Source organism: Hippoglossus hippoglossus, chromosome 20 (assembly GCF_009819705.1).
Source record: "Hippoglossus hippoglossus isolate fHipHip1 chromosome 20, fHipHip1.pri, whole genome shotgun sequence".
Taxonomy (NCBI): domain Eukaryota; kingdom Metazoa; phylum Chordata; class Actinopteri; order Pleuronectiformes; family Pleuronectidae; genus Hippoglossus; species Hippoglossus hippoglossus.
The window spans coordinates 10,260,306-10,278,970 of NC_047170.1; the positions used below are offsets into that span (position 1 = coordinate 10,260,306).

At 42.4% G+C, this 18,665-nt stretch overlaps 3 protein-coding genes across 8 annotated transcripts in view; 1 reads left to right on the forward strand and 2 right to left on the reverse strand.

The window, feature by feature from the left end:
- On the forward strand, positions 1-8,935 carry LOC117753658 (choline-phosphate cytidylyltransferase B-like). Of its 6 annotated transcripts, none has more exons than XM_034571867.1 (8): positions 1-265; positions 4,348-4,447; positions 4,974-5,090; positions 5,239-5,390; positions 5,552-5,630; positions 5,744-5,886; positions 6,652-6,840; positions 6,968-8,935. In XM_034571867.1, the coding sequence occupies exons 1-8, from the start codon at positions 185-187 to the stop codon at positions 7,184-7,186; spliced, it is 1,080 nt and encodes a 359-aa protein (XP_034427758.1). In that variant the 5' UTR covers positions 1-184; the 3' UTR covers positions 7,187-8,935. The 6 variants fall into 6 exon arrangements, with proteins under 6 accessions (XP_034427758.1, XP_034427761.1, XP_034427762.1 ...); XM_034571870.1 differs by having other exon boundaries at positions 6,652-6,802; positions 6,962-8,935; XM_034571871.1 differs by having other exon boundaries at positions 6,652-6,802.
- Positions 7,259-18,665, reverse strand: part of slc51a (solute carrier family 51 subunit alpha) — a 24,058-nt gene continuing 12,651 nt past the window's right edge. Inside the window, exon 9 of the mRNA XM_034571873.1 lies at positions 7,259-7,276. The gene's annotated coding sequence lies outside the window, so the exon portion shown is untranslated. The remainder of the gene's footprint in view (positions 7,277-18,665) is intronic.
- LOC117753656 (pyruvate dehydrogenase (acetyl-transferring) kinase isozyme 3, mitochondrial-like) overlaps positions 9,726-18,665 on the reverse strand; it is a 10,368-nt gene continuing 1,428 nt past the window's right edge. The window contains exons 2-12 of the mRNA XM_034571861.1: positions 16,867-17,008; positions 16,674-16,745; positions 15,364-15,548; positions 15,180-15,269; positions 14,208-14,285; positions 13,869-13,945; positions 13,633-13,734; positions 13,433-13,540; positions 13,198-13,311; positions 12,164-12,284; positions 9,726-10,388 (exon numbers count right to left, since the gene is read on the reverse strand). Of these exons, the coding sequence (XP_034427752.1) occupies positions 10,354-10,388; positions 12,164-12,284; positions 13,198-13,311; positions 13,433-13,540; positions 13,633-13,734; positions 13,869-13,945; positions 14,208-14,285; positions 15,180-15,269; positions 15,364-15,548; positions 16,674-16,745; positions 16,867-17,008 (1,124 nt within the window). The 3' untranslated portion in view covers positions 9,726-10,353. The remainder of the gene's footprint in view (positions 10,389-12,163; positions 12,285-13,197; positions 13,312-13,432; positions 13,541-13,632; positions 13,735-13,868; positions 13,946-14,207; positions 14,286-15,179; positions 15,270-15,363; positions 15,549-16,673; positions 16,746-16,866; positions 17,009-18,665) is intronic.

Here is an 18,665-nt window from a genome sequence, read left to right on the forward strand (position 1 = left end):
GTTGCTGGTGAGCAGCTGACCTGACCGGACTGGGACAGACGGACCGCAGCCGCTCCGCTGCACTTTGGAATTAAACCCCAGACGGGCTCCAGCCTCGGACTCTCACGCGAACCAGACGGAAAAAGCGAAGAGGACAACACAGATCAGCACTGGTGGTTTTGACACTGTCTGGTGTTTGGACAGGATGGTGAAGCAGCGACGCGTCAGAGCGCATTCCGGCTGCGCAGCTGTTGCGCCTCTTTGTTGCAGAAGGGGACCACCGAAGGTAAACACGCATCCTCCGCACGAAAAAGCATGGAAACCCCTTTTCATTGTGTGTTTTAATGATGCTACAGTAGAAAGTTTCCCGAGAAGCATTTGAAAAAAATTGTTTGAGTAGTTTCAAGCATTGGAAACATCACAGTTTAATTCATGTGCCAATTCGCACACATAAATAGGCTGGATCTGTATATTAAACTGTGTGTGAACTCAAACTACAACTTTAACTCGATGCAACAACTGATAAACATGTCAACACAGTACATTCACCTGTTTCCTAGACCTTCAATGTTTCGTTTGTAACTTGAAAAGCACCTTGAAACTGTGTTTTGAAAGATGCAATATGAAGTTTATTATTATTTGTATTATTGTAAGTGAGTTTACAACTGAAGGTACAGGTTAAGATATCCAAGGCCTTAATATGTATATGTATCCTCTGCAGAATACTCTGTCAGCATACACCATGTCAGAATACACCATGTCAGAAATCAATACTAATCAACAATAATCACTAGTTCACTCTTAGTACATGTTACATCTACAACAATCGGACCATGTCCCTGGTCAGTGGACACTGGGTGATGCTGGGGAACAGCCTCTCACTGATGGTGCCATGGACCACTCCCCCAATCCCCGCCGCTGCCTGAGCTGCCGGGCCGCTGGAGCTCTTCTCTGATTGGTCCTCTCCCGCAGCTCTCTCCTCTTTCCGTCGCCATGGAGAGAGCTCATCAGTCTGCGAGCGAGCAGAGATCGTCTATCGACACAGCGACTCCCTGCACTGTGTAATCTGACCCGTGCGAAACAAGCGGCACATACCAATGCTTTGTTTTTTCTCAGGTGGTTAGTGATGCTGATGTGGTGGTTTTCTGACAGATCTGACTGATCACTCCAGATCAACTTAAGGGCCTTATTGCGCATCCACAACATGACACAAATACACAAACCCCAAATCAAATCACACTGGCACTGGTATGACAATTTGTTGTGCTAAAAAGAAAACAGTCAGAGTGCGACCTCTTTGCGGCCTCCTCCTCTCTGCAGCAGGGGCATCAGAGAGAAGGAGGAGGAGGAGAAGAAGGGAGGAGGCAGAGGGGGGGAGGACAGACAGAGAGTCAGAGCAGAGAGTGGGCGGGGCGAACGGATGAAGGAGAAAGAGGCAGAGAGAGTAGAGAGTAGAGAGGCCGCATCGTTGCACTGATGCTGAGTCACATCGCTGAGGGACCACAGAGTCTTTGGAAATAATGGAGGAGCTCGAGCACACCTGCCCGCATCCTCGGACGGTAGGGTCGTCTGTGTGAAATGTGTGTTTCCCTGTGTATGGACGTCTTGTGGTGTGTACAGAGTGTGAGAGAGGCAGACAAAGAAAGGCTCCTCATCCCCCCCCCCCACCCCCCCCCCCTGTTATGAAACAGATCTCCTACAGCAAGTGGCCGAGGGAGATGCTCAGACTGCTGAGTGGACATTGTGTGTGTGTGTGTGTGTGAGAGAATGGACGCCCTGCTGAAAGGACTTTGCAGCAGAATGGACAGAAATCCTCCTTCTCTCTCCTCCTCTGTTGTTCTGTCCTCACGCTTGTCTCCATCTTCTGTCCTCCCTCCATCCTCTCTGTGCTCGTGCAGTCTCATCTCTGCTGCTGTCTGCTTCTCTCATGCATTTTTAGGGGGGGGGCTTTAATCTTTCTCATGCCAGATGTTCTTTGCTCGTCCAAGAGTTGGTTTGACCGAGCGGCCTCTAACCAGCCCTCCTAACAGGCCCGTGTGCTGCTGGTTGTTAGTGTTTAAGCTGCACCATCTGCTCTGTGCTAAATGTTTGTAAGCTCTCCCCCCCCCCCCCCTTGGGTTTTTCACCCACCATGCCCGAGGAATCATGGAGGTGACGAGGACGCTCCCTCAGCATATTGCTGTTGTGGTTGCAGCTCTAATGGCTCCAACTCTTGTGCAAACGGACGGGGCAGTGCAGAGAAGATGAAGACATGCTAGCAAAATGTCTTTGCAATTTAAAAGGTCAGGGAAAGAGTGTGCAGGTAAAATTGGAGGTAGACACCACAGGGGGAGTCAAAACATATGTGGCAAATATTAAAAATCAATGCCTCCCGTCTATTCCTCTTGCTGCCCCAACTCTTTACCTGCCTTATTTTATATGTGCTGCTTCTTTTGACAGACATTTACATGCATAACCATTAAAATCAACTTGTCTCCAGACCTCTTAATTTCAGCGATTCATATAATAAAGCGAAAAGAATACAATTATTATTATATACAACTATTTAATTCTACAAATAAGTTTTAATGATGTGGTTGATTCATTGTTGTAGCGTGTTACAGTTATTCCTTGTGTTTAGTTGACATTGGCTTTGACACAGACCTCACTGCCATATGTGTAATAGTAACAATACTTAGTACACAAATCTACCAACATTTTCTTTTCCATTAAATATATGTTCCATGTCTTCTAACCTTATCAAAAGACGATGCAAATGACACAATATGGAACTATCAAGCTTCGTTTTTATACCAAATGAAGATACTTCACTCAGCCGAGCGTACACCCCCGCTAAGGCCCAACAGTCCCTTTAAATTCAATCAAGCTGCACCAGATTGCTCACACTCATAGATATCAGTCCCCCTAAATATGCCTGATGTTTTTCATCAAGATCCCTTAATTATCATCTGGGAAATATGGTGAAAATGTATCAATGGACAGGGTGAAAACACAACCTCACGGTGCTGTATGTTATCCTATAGTGCAGGTCTCTTTCACCATTAAAAGGTTTTAGGACAAATAAATATCATAGAAAACTCAGAATAATGTCCAACCATCATTGGCGTGACAGTCTCCTGACAAAATAGTCCTGAAAAACGTTGCAGTTGTGTGTAACGCCTTGATTCATGGGCACAGACTACGTTCAGGAAATGTTGCTGTTGAACTTTCACATGTCATTTTTCAAAACAGTGATAATTCACCTCTGTTCCAAAGGTGTGGTTCTGCAAATACAATCTCAACGCTCCCCGTATAGCTAGAGGCCACTTGAGCTTATGTACAGTAAGAAATGTTTGTCTGCCCTTCAGCGTTTAGAGCTCACCACTGATTTGATATTTACCAAAGAACAACACCTTCCTGCGTTTCTGTCTCCATTACCTCGGCCTGTTTCAGACGGTGCTCATGAAACTGTCTCTGGTTTTGTTGTTGCTCCGAGACGATATTTCTGACGTCATTTGCCCCAGAGACTGGATCTCTTTCCATTTTTTCCTCCTCCTCTTACACTCCCACGTCTTTCGGCTCTGTACCGACTCTAACTGTGTTTTATTGGTGTGAATGAGATTCATCTTAGTATTCCCTGCAGTCAACAGATGGCACACGGAAACACATTTTCTGTCAGGCTCACACTGCAGCACTTTAACCTTGAGCTGGTGCTAACAGTGTTGTCCTTCTTATCTCAAATGTCCTTCCTGGCTCTGTCCTGTCTTTCCTTGTGTCCTGCTGTCTGTCATCATTCCTCCATCTGCTTCATCGAAGATTTAATTATCTAAAAATTATAATTGTTTTCCCTCTGATCAATTCACCGCGAGGTCACCTACATTCTGACCACATGATTCTTATTCTTCTCTTTGTATTTGAGTTTATTCCTGTGAGGCAGATCCATAACTCTGTCCTTACTGTCTGTCACACAATACACACACACACACACACACACACACACACACACACACACACACACACACACACACACACACACACATACACACACACACACACACACTGATCAATAACACTGAGTGCAGCTCTGAATTCAATCGGCCCAACATGGAGCCGGCATGAGCTGTGGTCAGTTACTTAATGGAGGTTACTGTATCTGAAATGAGGCTGGAAACAGAGGCCTGCCGCTCACTGGGATGGGCAGCCATGTTTCTTTTGAACAAATAATACATGGTTTTGTATTAATTTATTTCAAATATATGCAATAACAGTATTTGTAATATATATGTTGTAATAGCCTTTTGGAAAACATCATCGCCATCATCTTCAGAAATCTCCTCTGTACTTGTATCCATCTAAATCTCAGGGTTTGTCTGTTCTCCTTTGTTCCAGACGCTGACCGAGCCGGCCATCTTTGCCAGGGAGGCCAGTTGTGACTGCCGCGCCCCTCATGAGAAACTCACCATTGCTCAGGCCCGTAGAGGGACCCCAGGTTGACCTCTTCTCTTTCATGCTCATATTTAACACAATACTCACAATTCTTCCTTCCTGGAAATACATTTGTCTCCAAAACAACTGCTACTATACTGAATCTGCAAAGTAATACAGCTCCTTCCACTAGTTTGTCTACTTCTTTATTAAAGACTGATATAGTAAGGTATATTAATACTTGCGAATTGTAGAAATCTAGCAAATTATATTATATTATATATTATAACTAGTTACGGGGAGAACATGTAAACTCCACACAGAAAGACCAGCGTGCTGCTAATAATTATATCAGTATAATAAAAAAAGCCCTAATGGTCCATTGTGATGCACAAACCCAATAATCACCTGTAATCTCCTGGATAGAGAGTTGATACATTTCAATTAATACCATTTACCTGGTATATAATGTTGTCAATACACAATAAGATGTGCTGAAAGTTGGGTGAGCATTCCTGCAGAAGCAATATTATGCATATGTCAAAGAAATCTGTATAAAATAAATGAGTTTTGCTGTCTTGTGTTTTCAGTGGACCGACCGGTCAGAGTCTACGCAGACGGCATCTTTGACCTGTTCCACTCTGGGCATGCTCGTGCTCTCATGCAGGCCAAGAACCTATTCCCCAACACCTACCTTATAGTTGGAGGTAATACAGATATGAATAACAAATGCAAACACACACTCAAACACGGCACGATGAAATGCCACAGTGAAAAATAACCCATTCAGATTTGTCTAACTCATGTGATTTCTATGTGTTTTGTGGGGTTTCCCTTATTGTGTGTTTGGAACAGTGTGCAGTGATGAGCTGACCCATAAGTACAAGGGTTTCACCGTCATGACGGAGTACGAACGGTACGAAGCGCTGAGACACTGTCGCTACGTCGACGAGGTTTTGAGAGACGCACCCTGGACTCTCACACCCGAGTTCCTGGAGAAACACAAGGTGCATATGATAAAACACATTGTGTGTGTGTTCACCACCAACTCCTTTATCATGTATGTTGACTGACATGTATGAGACCTACTGTGTGTTAAACCCGGGTTTTATGTTCACCTCATGTCAGTTTTCTGCCACATTCTACGTCTCCTGTGATTGTTTCTCAGATCGATTTTGTGGCTCATGATGATATCCCATACTCCTCAGCAGGAAGCGAGGATGTTTATAAACACATCAAGGAGGCAGGTCAGTGCTCCAGAAAGTTGAGGCTGTGACAACTCTGCATATTTCTCCTTTCAGTTTTCAAACTGAGTGTATTTCTGTGTGTGTGTGTGTGTGTGTGTGTGTGTGTACACCAGGGATGTTCGTGCCGACACAGAGGACAGAGGGAATCTCAACGTCTGACATAATCACCAGGATTGTCCGAGACTATGACGTCTACGCCCGACGAAACCTGCAACGTGGCTACACGGCCAAGGAGCTCAACGTCAGTTACATCAATGTACGTTCACTGATCATGCAACCATTATGTTGTAATGCTGAACATCACAATTAAACGTTTAGTTCGGTTACATTAATCATATTACTGTATTTCTATAGCACTTTTCTAGTCTTGATCACCACTCAAAGAGCTTTACAGTACAGTTTTGCCATTCAACCCATTCACAGTGCAGCACTTCCTCTGTCGCACATCTCCCATACACTGCCGACATCATTTTGGGGTTCAGTGTCTTGCCCAAGGACACTTCGGCACTCTGAATGGAGGATCTAAATATTGACCTTCTGGGTAGAAGACTACCCGCTCTACTCTCTGAGCCACAGTCACCCACATAATGTACTTTTTTTTTTTGAATTTGAAGAAAATTCAATAAACTCTAACTTTTGTAATCATCTTACACTGACTACCAATCATTTCATAGATTTTTTAGGAGATGTAATCAAACATCTGCTTGTCTATATATAAACAATCAAATATATGTTTTGTTTAAATCATATCATTTTAGAATATAGCACCATCTAGTGTTATATTCTAAAATGATATGGAGGAATCATATCAGGCTCAAGTTTTTTCTGCATCAAGATCATGTTGGCTTAATTTTTTTGATTTGCGACTCAAAGGAAACATGTTTCTTTTCCATAACATTACATGAAATATGCAGCGAAACACCAACCAGTCCCCAACAAGTTTAACTGAGTCAGGATGCAATGAAAACATTTCTTCAAGAGATTCAACTTTATATGTTTCCTCACCATTTGATCCGCTCAGGAGAAAAAGTACCGACTGCAGAACCAGGTGGATCGCATGAAGGAGAAGGTTCGCACCGTTGAGGAGAAGAGTAAACACTTCGTTTACCGTGTGGAGGAGAAGAGTCACGACCTCATCCAGAAGTGGGAGGAGAAATCCAGAGAATTCATCGGTAACTTCTTAGAACTTTTTGGACCAGATGGAACTTGGGTAAATAACTCTACCAAGGCCCCACTCATCATCATCATCATATAGACTGTTATCACTGTCAATATATTTATTTAATTCCCACCCTCACCCCAAGTAGTAACAGTACTTTTTCCCTCGCTAGAAACAGGTGTTCCAGGAACGCAGCGGCCGAATGCTGTCCTACGCTCTGTCCCCCAGGGGGTCGCCCTGCAACAGCCCCCCCCGCGAACTGTCCCCCCTTCGCTCTCCCTCGCCCCCGTCTCCCCCTTTACGCTGGCACAGCGCACGGCCCTCGCCCCCGAACTCCCCGAAAGGAGCGTCGGCGTCCATAAGCAGCATGAGTGAAGGTGATGAAGATGAGAAGTAGATGGACTGCTGAACACACTCCCATGCACACGCACACAAACACTTCACTCCTGAGAACTCCTCACACACACACACACACACACACACACACACACACAGAGACACAGACACACAGTAACCCACTAACACAAACACATCTATACTCTACACTAGAAACACTGGCTGCACAGGGTGGTCATGGGAGATGTGGTTCTGAACTGCAGAGCTAAGAAGCCATCACTATCTCTGTTGTCTGGGCAACCAAGGAGACAGAAGGAAGACGAAGAAAGAAGGAGCAGAGGATATATGTACACACATATCAAGGCCCAGAATCCTTTGCAGCACCTTTTGAAGAGGATTTGCTTTGGATTGGCCAGCACTGATAGAGACAAACAATGGCCTGCTCATAATATCCCTTCACTGCTTTTGTCATGTTCTGTTTAGTTTAGTGTTTGCTTAGGAAGATGCAGAGAAAGACGTCTTTTGTAACTGCTGTTATCACCGGATGTGAAAAGGCACAAAGTTACACAATCTCTGTGTCTGACATTCAGGCGAACAGGTCACGTGAAGTGACGGGAACTGGATTCATTCATCACTGTGTAACTTTGTGCTCGTTGAACTCGGAGTTTAGGGATTAATGAAAAAGTTGACGCAGCCGCTAGAATAGCAGAGAAGCGGAGAACCTGTTGACACACAGACACATAGTTAGTGCTTGTTTGCAGCATTTCACACGGTGGCTGAGACGTCTCACACAAGCACATTAAGGGGAAACACAAATGCAAAAGCCACAACACAAATACAAAAGCCACACAAAGGAAGTGAGCGACAACAGATGTTGACAATGAAACAAGCAGAGTTGCTTAACGCGGTCAAGTCGTCGCTTGTCTGCCGCCGCTTAAAATGTGATGCTGGTCCATCTGAGGAGTTAAGGTTCGGGTGCTTGACTTTTCGCAGTTGTGTTTTCTGCTCATGTGATTGTGTGATACGTCTCGGCCACCGTAACTTTATCATAAATGCCGGGTAAAAGAACTCGTGGATTTTATGTAATGTAACAAAAGTGATTCACAATATTAAATTCCCTTGATTTATTTATTCCCACGCAGCAATATGGATCAGTGAACTGCACCTAATCTGTGAAATGCCTGTTAGTTAGTCTCACTGGGTTGTGATCAGGCAGAAGAAACAGTAGCTTCTTGAATGTAAACAGTCATTGAGACCACACACCGAAAGAGTAAATAGAATCTCATTTGTACCCACATGCTTCCTCCACACCACAGCCACTCACTCATCATGAATTGCAGTAACTTCATAGAGACACACTCTTTCTCCATAGTATTTTTTGGACAATTTTCCATCTTTTAGCAGTCAATGTTTAGCAGGCATTTCGTCGCTCTTTGGAATATGATGTCAGCTGTGAAATAAAAACTGGCGAACCTGGAGAAGCAGCCTTTCCTCCAGAACTCTGACAATACTTGAAATATTCAATATTTGAAGCCCTCCAGGTGAACTGAAGCTGGAGCCTCACCCCGAGTGTTTTCTTTTGCTGTATGAACGACCCCCTATACTCTGGTCTGTATCAGAGCAGACTTCTCTTCCTCCTTAACAATACAATACAATACCCTCATGCAATGTAGAGAACTTACTGTCCTGTACGCACTACATGTTAATCTGCACTATATGTACAAACTTTGAGAATGTGTCTTTTTTTATCTTTTAAATTTTAATGTTCAAACAGCTTGATATGTAAATAAAACAAAAGCGTACAACTGCATGACAGTATTGCAGTATTTGCTCTTTTTTAAGATGACACAAGGTAAACTAGAATTACTGCAGTCTCATGCCTCTACCAACCAGGGCAGTTTCAGTCCACACACACATGGTACATGTTCTTTAGTCTTAACGACTCTTTACAGTACAGATTTGCCAATCAACCATTCACACTTCGGATCATACACACAATTAGGGTTTCAAGGAATTTGGAATGCAGAATCGAGGAAACTGGGATCGAACTGCCGATCTTCTGGTTAGTGGACGACCCCCACATACTTGAGGTTACCGTGGCCTATGATCTCTGAAATCGAATCGGTTCATCTTTTGGTCCAAGTGACAACTGGTCAACATCTGAAGAAATCCCCAAAAGGCAGATTTGGGATATAATGTTCAAGAGGCCAAAGACACTGTGACCTTAACCTTTGACCACCAAATCCAGATCAGTTCATCCGTGAGTCTGAGTGAACATTTGTCAAATTTGAAAGGACTTACGCTTTCAACAAGAACAAAGAAGGGTTTTGCGAGGTCACAATGACCTTGACTTTTGACCAGATGGTCCTGATCTATCACGTTCATGAGAACATGAGGTCACCTTGACCTTTGACAAACAAACTTCAACCAGTTAATCTTGAGGTCCAAATGAATGTTTGGACCAAATTTGCAGAAACTCCCTCCAGGTGTTCTTGAGATATCGTGTTCACAATGGGACGTATGGACGGACAGACAACTGGTAAACAAGACGCCTCTGGCCGTCGCTGGCACAGACACACAAAAAAACCTCACAGATTACACACAACAGCGATTTTCTTTATTGTCAGGTTTGACAGTAGGTATTGTAAGTTGGTATCATGCTGAAACACATTGTTAGACTGCTCCCACACCTTGTTCGTTGTTTGTGTTGATGTTGCAATATTTGCACATCTTTGCACATCTTTGCATGACTGCCTCCACACTGAGGAGCTCATGCAAAAACACTAACAATATTTTAAGCTTGGAGGTACAGTAGGATTGAAAACAGAGCGATCACTCCACACTGGCTGCATATACAGTGTAGACATTATTCTTAGTTATATATATATATATATATATATGTATATAAACAATATTTTCTATAACACAATAGGTACAGACAGTCTTTCTTGTCAACGGTCAAGGTTGTCAACGACTGAAGCTGGAAGATCCTCCTGATGACGACGACCACACATTACAGGCGGTGAACTGAGGCCTTTGAATGAACGGGGGCGGCCGTCTCTAACCTATTGAACAACACTTCCTTTACAGCGGGTTGGACACCGAGCGTCGCTCAGTGGCAGGTTTACAAAGGCATTGGCAGTGATGGAATTACAGTGTGGCAGAACAGCGAAGGAGCTACAGAGTGAGGAAACAGTCCATAGCGAAGAGTCTCTCAAAAGTCTTCATCTAAAATCCTTTCTTTTCACATCGGATACATGGAGCTGAAGAAGACGAGAAAAGAGAGTCACTTAAAACAACATTGGGTTTTAACAAATGGGTTCAGGTTTGGGTCAAGCTGAATTTGGTATTTTTCTGTAGCTTTTTAAAGATGACAGCACAAACCTGGGATCTGATCTAATCATAATAAACCCTCACTTAAAAAATCTTAAAATACAGCTGAATTTGTTTTTAAAAGGTATTTGAAAGAAAATATATTAGACTTATCAAAGTGCACTCATACAGTTCCTGAACATGATTCTCGTGACTTGTGATTGGATGTTATGTTTCAGTACCCACAGATGCTTCAGCGGTCGAGAGCTCAGCTCCTCGAACCACATTCTCTTCAGTGCTGCTTAACTTCCTATAGCATAGAAATAAACAAAAAAGCAATCAATAAAAACTGATAAGTTATCATAAAAAAAAGTAACCCTGTTCCAATATCAAAGATTGAAGGTCCCAAAAAAACGTGCGCGAATAAATAAAAACCTGTCACTGACGAATTTCTTCTGCATTTTAGCTGAATTCCTCTACATCATTTTCACTCTTGATTATAAAACAAAAGTACATTTTCAAAAAAAGCTTTGTTTAAACTCATTCATAGAAACCATTAGGATTAGTAATACTACATGAGAAACACAAGGCGGACTGCAAGAAGCGTTGGTAAGTCCAAGCTGAGGTTGTGTATCCAGGTCTGGAATGTTTGCAGGAGGAAATGCAGTGAGGATGAAAGGTAATGATGTTATCCCACGTTTATCGTTTCTCATGAGATGCATCAGGTCCGTTCCCTCTCTTCTGTGAGGATTCATTCAATTCATCATGCTGGTGTGGCTGAAGCTACTTGACAGTCAAAGCTGGCGTTGCGGCGGTTCAGGAACATCCCGGCGGATGCACTGTTCATCATTAGCAGGCGTTAAATCAAGGTGCAGCTCGCTCGTGGGCAAGCGGGGTCAGTATTGCTGATTAACTTTATTGGTGGGTGGTTGAATAACATCTGGGAGTTGAGTAGTAACAAGATAAAAATACCGTCACTCCTACTATTCTCTTTAAAAAATCATTTATATTGTATCTATCTAGAAGTAAGGCTTTCTCTCAGTGACATTAAATAAAAATCCTGATTACTAGATCTTTAAAAACAAGGTGGACGCCTGTTCCAATGCTTCCTAAATGTAAATTAAATAGAGTGCAACCAAAACAAGACTATGCAAATGACACACTGGCCTGAGCGTGCATAGAGTCAAAAGTATAATTAAACCTCCCTCTTTTTCCTGTGTGCACTTGTGTTTGAGTGGGAGACGCAGAAAACAAGCCTTCACTGACGCTGAGAAAGACCCTCGATCAGCAGGGCTCGGCCCATTCAGCCTCGCGAAGCAGCGGCCTGGTCAGCAAAGCAGACTATGTGGGAGAGATAACAGTGATGCAGGGAATTTCGGTTGAAGTAATGGTCACAGTCTAACCCCATTTATAAATGAACACATATAGGTTCTTTATAAATGGGATTAAACAGTGTGGATCCATAATTTGGAAGAGTTTGATTTTAAAGTCCAACGATAACAACGAACCGCTACTCTGATGAAGCTCATTGCCTTTGGGTACAGATTTAAGCCGAGGTCTTCCATCTTTTACAAAGATTTAACCACTGGAATGTAAAAGCCAGTCTGATCCTAGACCAAGCTTCTACCCAAGGGCAACATTTCATCGTACATGCTCGAGGCAGAGTGCAGAGGGCTGGGCTAGCGGGCGGGGCGGAGTTATCTATTGGCTTTGTATTTGGACTTGCTGGCATCGCGTGGCTCCTTGCTGGGGTTGCTCCAGTCGTCGGCCTCGGGGCTGGTCTTGTAGTGCCGCCACGCTGACTTGTTGAAGACGGGCAGGCGCTCGAAGGACTCACTGGACAGGGCCTTTAAATGGAGGAACACAACAGCCAATGAGAAGTCATTTAAGTATTTAAGTTACGATTACAAAGATTTTTGCCCTGGTTGATTTGACTGAATAAAGAGCATTACAACAATCTAGGTGACAAAATACAAAATGCATGGGTCATTGATCATGTGTGAATTAAAACTTAACTCAAAAATAATAAACAGTTCTTTGCTTCCCACTTGTTTTGTGGTACCAGACTTCCAAGTGTCTCTGTTAACTTGTAAATGATAATAAGGACCAGTGCATCAGAGTCATTTAACACTTCAGATAAATATAAGTGATTGTCATCAGTATACAAAGGATAAATCACACCATGACCAACAAGCAAAATGATAACGGATCAAGAATTGAACCCTGTGGAATACCAACAAAATAAAAAGTATCACGCTTTCTAAAGTCATGGTCGCTCAGGCTAATAAAACAGAGCTACTTCGATTTTCACATCTAGAAGTATCCATTGTGTCCATTACTACTATAACAGATATTTTTTTCATTATTCTGTGTCTTATTGTAAAGCCAGATTTCAATTTTAATGATACGCAGCAACTCATCCAAGTGTTTTATTTTCTAATTGCACTGTTGCATTTCCACAGCAGTTTTCAATCATGACCTCACTTTTGCACATTGTTGTGGTAGATTGTTACCAGTGGGTCTTGTTTTAACTTTAGACATCCTCCCAAACTTTATGCAATACTAAGCTAAGGAAATTGCCTCTTGGCTGTAAGAGTATATGTAACAGACAGATATGAAAAAAGTATTAATCTCCTCATCTTAAACTGAATAAGTATATCTCCCAAAATATTCAACTACTACTTTAAACTCTGAGTATCATGTCTTGCGAATTGAGAAAAGTCATTCCAACCTTTGCCCTTTGTGACTTTCTTATTTTACCTTCAGATAGATGACAGCATCCGTGCCAACGCCCTCCATGGAGTAGAGCTTCAGATCCCCCTGGAAATATCGGGCATAGAGCCTTGAAATGGGTAGACCGTAGCCAAAGCCAGCCTGGACAGGGGAGGAAAAGAAGAGGCAGACTTAAATTTTCCCCAGTTGTCATCCCATATAAATGTCTGAGCTGAAATGGTCACCGGGGTCAATATTGGTTTGATTTTATGCGAGTGTGTACCAGGGGAACAGCTCCCGGCTCCAGGCTGGGCGTCGGGGCAGTGGAGTACATGTAGTTAAACAGACGGTCTATCTTCCTGAGAGGAACTCCTCCCCCACTGTCACTGATCTGAGGAACAGAAAAACCAGGCAAACACACCGTTTAAACATCACAACATGCTTTGCACGAGGAGGTCCTGCATTCATTTGTATCTGATTTACCTTTACGGATAGATCCTCTTTACCCAGAGTGACTTTTGCCTTTACAGGTGGTAATCCCTCTTTGCTGTTCTCATGGAGCTCCACGGTGGCTCTCATCGAGTTCTGCAAACGCCGACAGAATTAATTAACCCAGCTCAGCACCAGTCCTCATAGAATTATAGTCACATTACAGTTTAATTACATTTAAAGAGCGCTGAACTGGTTAGGTTAACTGCACTCAATGCTGCACGGCTCACCTTGAACAGCTCGAACAGCATGTGGAACAGATGAGAGGGAACGTACACGGCCTGGATGGGCTTTTTAGGGGCCTTCACTGGAGGAAAAGAATATGAGGGGTGTTAGAGGACAAAACCCACACACAAATGCATACACAAATACACACAAACACTAAAATGCTAGTCTTGTGAAGTTAATGAGACGGTACACATTGTAATCATTACAGGAGTAAACGTGGAGCTGCACCCACAAGCTCTAAGTAGCCTCTGTAACATGGCGTAATAGCTGTGTGACAGATTAGAGGGAGATATGGTTAAACTCGTAGGATTTTAGCATGAAAGTAAACGCTTGTTTCTTACTGTTGAACTCTTCGATCTTGAGCTCAGGAGCAGCCAGGTAGTACTTCTCACACAGCATTTTGGCTGTGTCGTAGGCATCTGACAGAAGAGAGCGAAACAACAGGAGTCAGGGCAGGACAAGCTGAGAAATGTTCACTGTTTACATTTAGATTCCTCTTTTAGCTTCCGTTCATTCCCGGGTCATTGAGAGTGCGGCTACTGAAAAACACTATCACTGTGTAAGCAAGCCACTAAGCAGAGATGTTCATGGATTTATGTTTGATTTATGACACTGTTGAGAATGTGATAATAAACATAGCTAACCTTGTTCCCATAAGACCGATGCAATTATCTTAACTCAAATAACTAAATATCCCCACAGATGAAATATACACATATTGGCTGCAGCTCAAACTCTGACTTGATTCTTTCAGCATTGTTTGTAACTATAACATTTTATATTATTGTATTTTTTGAATTATACGGCACTTTTCAAATTACTGATACAGAGTTAGAAACAACATTATAAACATTTCATGACTAATGCCATTAAGATCAGGGAATAAAATAATAAAACAGACAAGGCATGCAGGTAATAAAATGGTGTGGTAGGATTAATAAAAGGATAAAAGGCCTTATTTAAGATGTGTTTTATTTAAAACACATCTTTATAATTATATAATCATGTGAAAAACGTTTGCAGGGATGCACTGTAACAGCAAAAATTATGTAACAAAGTAAGCCGATAACATATAGTCCAAGAATAATAAGATACATATAAAGAATGTAATAAAATATGTATTTACAAATAAATATACAATAATAAAATAAGAGTACTTATAAAGACATGATAAGAGCAAGTAAATATATAATAATACATAAATAAATATATGACAGTCAAAGGCTGAATACTATTACATTTTGTACAGTGGACATACACACATGTCGATAGAAAGAGAAAGAGACAGATAACTTTGACCCTCTCTGACTCACCACTGACGACTTCAGCCACGCTGCAGTTGGGGTCGATACTACCGATGTGTTTTGGATGAGCGGGGTTGGTGTCATTCCCAAACAGCAGAGCTGAACATAAACACATGGAAATAAAAGGTCAGCTGCAGAGACGGGTCATGAAGAAAAAAGTGAAGCGGCTAGTGAGATGTTCTTCAGGACTCACTGTGCTGGTTGATGAGCATGCGGAACGAGATGCGATTGGTGTAAAAGCGGTCGAGGAAATACTGGATATTGCTGCTGATGAAGGGGTCGAAGCCAAACTTCTCCTTGTACTCGATGACTCCCTGCGCCATAGTGGGAACCACGTCGTTGTGACGGTTACGGATCTCGATCAAGAGCTCCAGGAAGCTAAAGACAGAAAATCGAAATCCATCAATATGTTAACAAAACAATCAATGGTTGATATTCTTAAACTGCTTTACGACTTGCACTGGATTATGGACATTTTGCTGAAACTACCCAGATATGTGATAACGCTTATGTCTGAATTAGTTGCTACAGACATTTTCGGGAACTTTTCCTTCCAGCCTGGTAAAATGCCTCCTGCTGCTCGACCCAGACGTCATCCCTTTACTGAACTCTCCTGCTAGGTTCTTCAAATGTGGAAGACAATCTCAGGTAAATGTACGGACCCAATTTTCCAAACATTTTCCAGAGTTTGTGTCTGAAAACGGCTTTAGATCGACTGTGAGGTAATTCACTGATAATAGTGTAAGAAAAGAAATCACCAGGACAAACATTACAACATTTTTCTACAAAGGGATTTTCCTTTCTGAAAATGAGGAACCAGATAAATACGACTCATAATGAACATTTATTTTTAACTATTCTTTGAAACTAAATTACTGTTGCTGCTCTTTCCTGTGTTTACCATTTCTGCATCCTATTATCTGGCTGCAATTAGGTTAAAACACATTAAATATACTACAGTTACCTGTACAATGTGCAACTTCTGCCCCTTAACAATAACAAAAGACCTTGTTTGATGACATTGGGAAGCAGTGTGGGATCATGGGAGTTGTTGTCTTCACCATCATCGCCAATGAAAATCTACCTGACACGACTCGGTCGCGAATCATATTCATGTTGGAAAGAAGAAACAGCCCACTTGGCTAACTGGCTAGCAGGTTCTCCAATAGGAAATATCTGAATTGTCTTTTTAATTCCTTGTTTGGACGAGTATCAAGCTTAAGATCACTGTCCTTACAATCCAGTGAACTCTGGGAAACATGTTTTCTAAACAGGCTTATTCAAAATCCCGCCTGTGTTCCTCAGCCATGTGTGGCTGTTCATCACATGGCGTTCTTATAGTATAAATACACAGCGTTACCTGTGCAGTCAGCAGAGATCTGTGTGTACTAAGGGGATTAGCTGCAGTGGAGGAGGAACATGTAAACATTAAGCCAGTGTACAACAGCTGGTTGTACCGAAATGATATACAGTGTTTTCTTTAACCAATCATTAATCACTCACTCATTCAGAGCGCGAGGGTCCTCCGCTTTTCGATTCTCGTAATCCAGCAACTCCACAAAACTCTGCATGTACCTGATAAAGCAAGTAAAGAGGTCAAAGGGCGACGTTCACAAAAGCTCCTTATCACAGACTCCATTATAAACTTTATTATCTGGAAGCCTTACGAAGAACATAACTGAAAGAGGTGTCTCACCACTTCTGCACCAGCCTGACGGAGGGCTGGCCCAGCAGCTTGTCAGGCAGCAGGTTGACTTCTCTCATGGTGTTGGCCAGGCGCACGGGCAGCTCCTTACGCAGGAACATGTAGGAGGTTTTCTCACATGCATTGTTCCGGCCTGAGAGAGAGAGAGTAGGACGAGTTTCACGTAAATACAATATTTTTAATAAGTTTCTGGTAGTTTGGTTGATTGAATTTGACTGGACTGCCGGGTCTTGGCGGAGGTGTGAGCTCTACTGAGTGCCATTCTAGTTTGTCATATGAAAACAACCATTCATGCCAGGCAGCTGGAGGCTGTGGTGGGTGTCGATATCCAACCTTTAACATGACACCTTAAATTTGCTATCTGCAGAAACAAAATTACTCTGCACCAACATCAGCCAGAGCTATACAAGGAAATCAGAAATAAAGTACAGAGGGGGAGTCGTGGAAAGGTTAGCAGGATCTGTGGTTCTACATCCAAACAGGAAAAACTGAATTACACTGATAAAATCTTTAATGGTTTTCTTGAAACTAACTAATTGAAAGCCAGCGTAGCATTTTTAACATCCTTTTACTCCACTTAATTTAATTCACAGTGTGCAACATGCTCCGGTCTCATGCTTCCCTCTCACGCAGAAGCATGTGAAGCCTATTAACCCTCAGCAGAGAACCACTGGACACCGTGGAAGTCTGTGGGGAGAAGCAGTTCAGGTTCTTATAATCAAAAAGTGACACAATGGTAAAGTCTCAGGCTGCACAAAGGAACAATTGCAGGGGTAGCGGAAACCCTTTGTGCTGATGTCTGTGATCCACCTCGAGACTCCCACACAGACGAGACAGTAAGATATGTCACCCTGTGTTATTGTATCATAGGGGTGAAAGAACTCGATGATCAGGCAGAACGACAGGAAGCCTCCTTTCACCTCAGCTCAAAGCAAAAACCTTCACCTGATTCAGCAAATGTAGAGGGAGCCTTGTAAATCATAAAACCGGGAAGTGAAAACAGCAAACACTGACTCAGCCCTGGAATCACACACTCCTGGGATGACGGCCCATTTGTTCCCCTTTTCAAAACACACCAGAATCTTTTTAATATATATGTAGAGAAAGGTGTATATCATATACATATTCTATGTATTTTCTTTTCTTTTGATTTTATTCCCTATTATTAATTCTATTTTATACTTTCACATGATTTTCTTGTCTACCTGGTTTTTGACTATCTGCTGCTGTAATAATAAGGGAATTTCCCTGGTAGGTTTATCTTATCTTATCAATTCCCACTGAAAAGTTAATGGTTGAGTCAATGGTTAATGATACCAGCATTAAAAAATGCCTGGTCTAGCCTCAGCAAGTCCGCAGAAAATCTATGCACCGATCTGATACCATGTCTGTAAAGTATGCGGGTGTCACCCAGATAAAACAACAATTTTCTTTTCCCATAAAGCACTTCTTCTTCGCCGCTCTTCGCCACTTGTCAGTGGCCGTACGGCACTGACAAGCGAAGAAGTGATCTCCGCTGGTGCACTGTTAACAGCTATTTAAAGGAAGTAATTGTTGTGTTTTTCCAACACATATTCATTAATCCGTGTTCTTTTTCAGCAATGACTGTCAAACTAGATTAAAAAAAGAAGTTCAAAGGCATTCATCCTCTGTATGGATTTGTTTTTCAAAGGGTTTAACCTGAGCCAGGGCATGATATGAATCACCACTTTCATACAGGGTTAGTAAGAAAGAGCTGTTATATATGCATATAAAGATTTGTTGTATGAGTTGTAATTTACACCTACGCC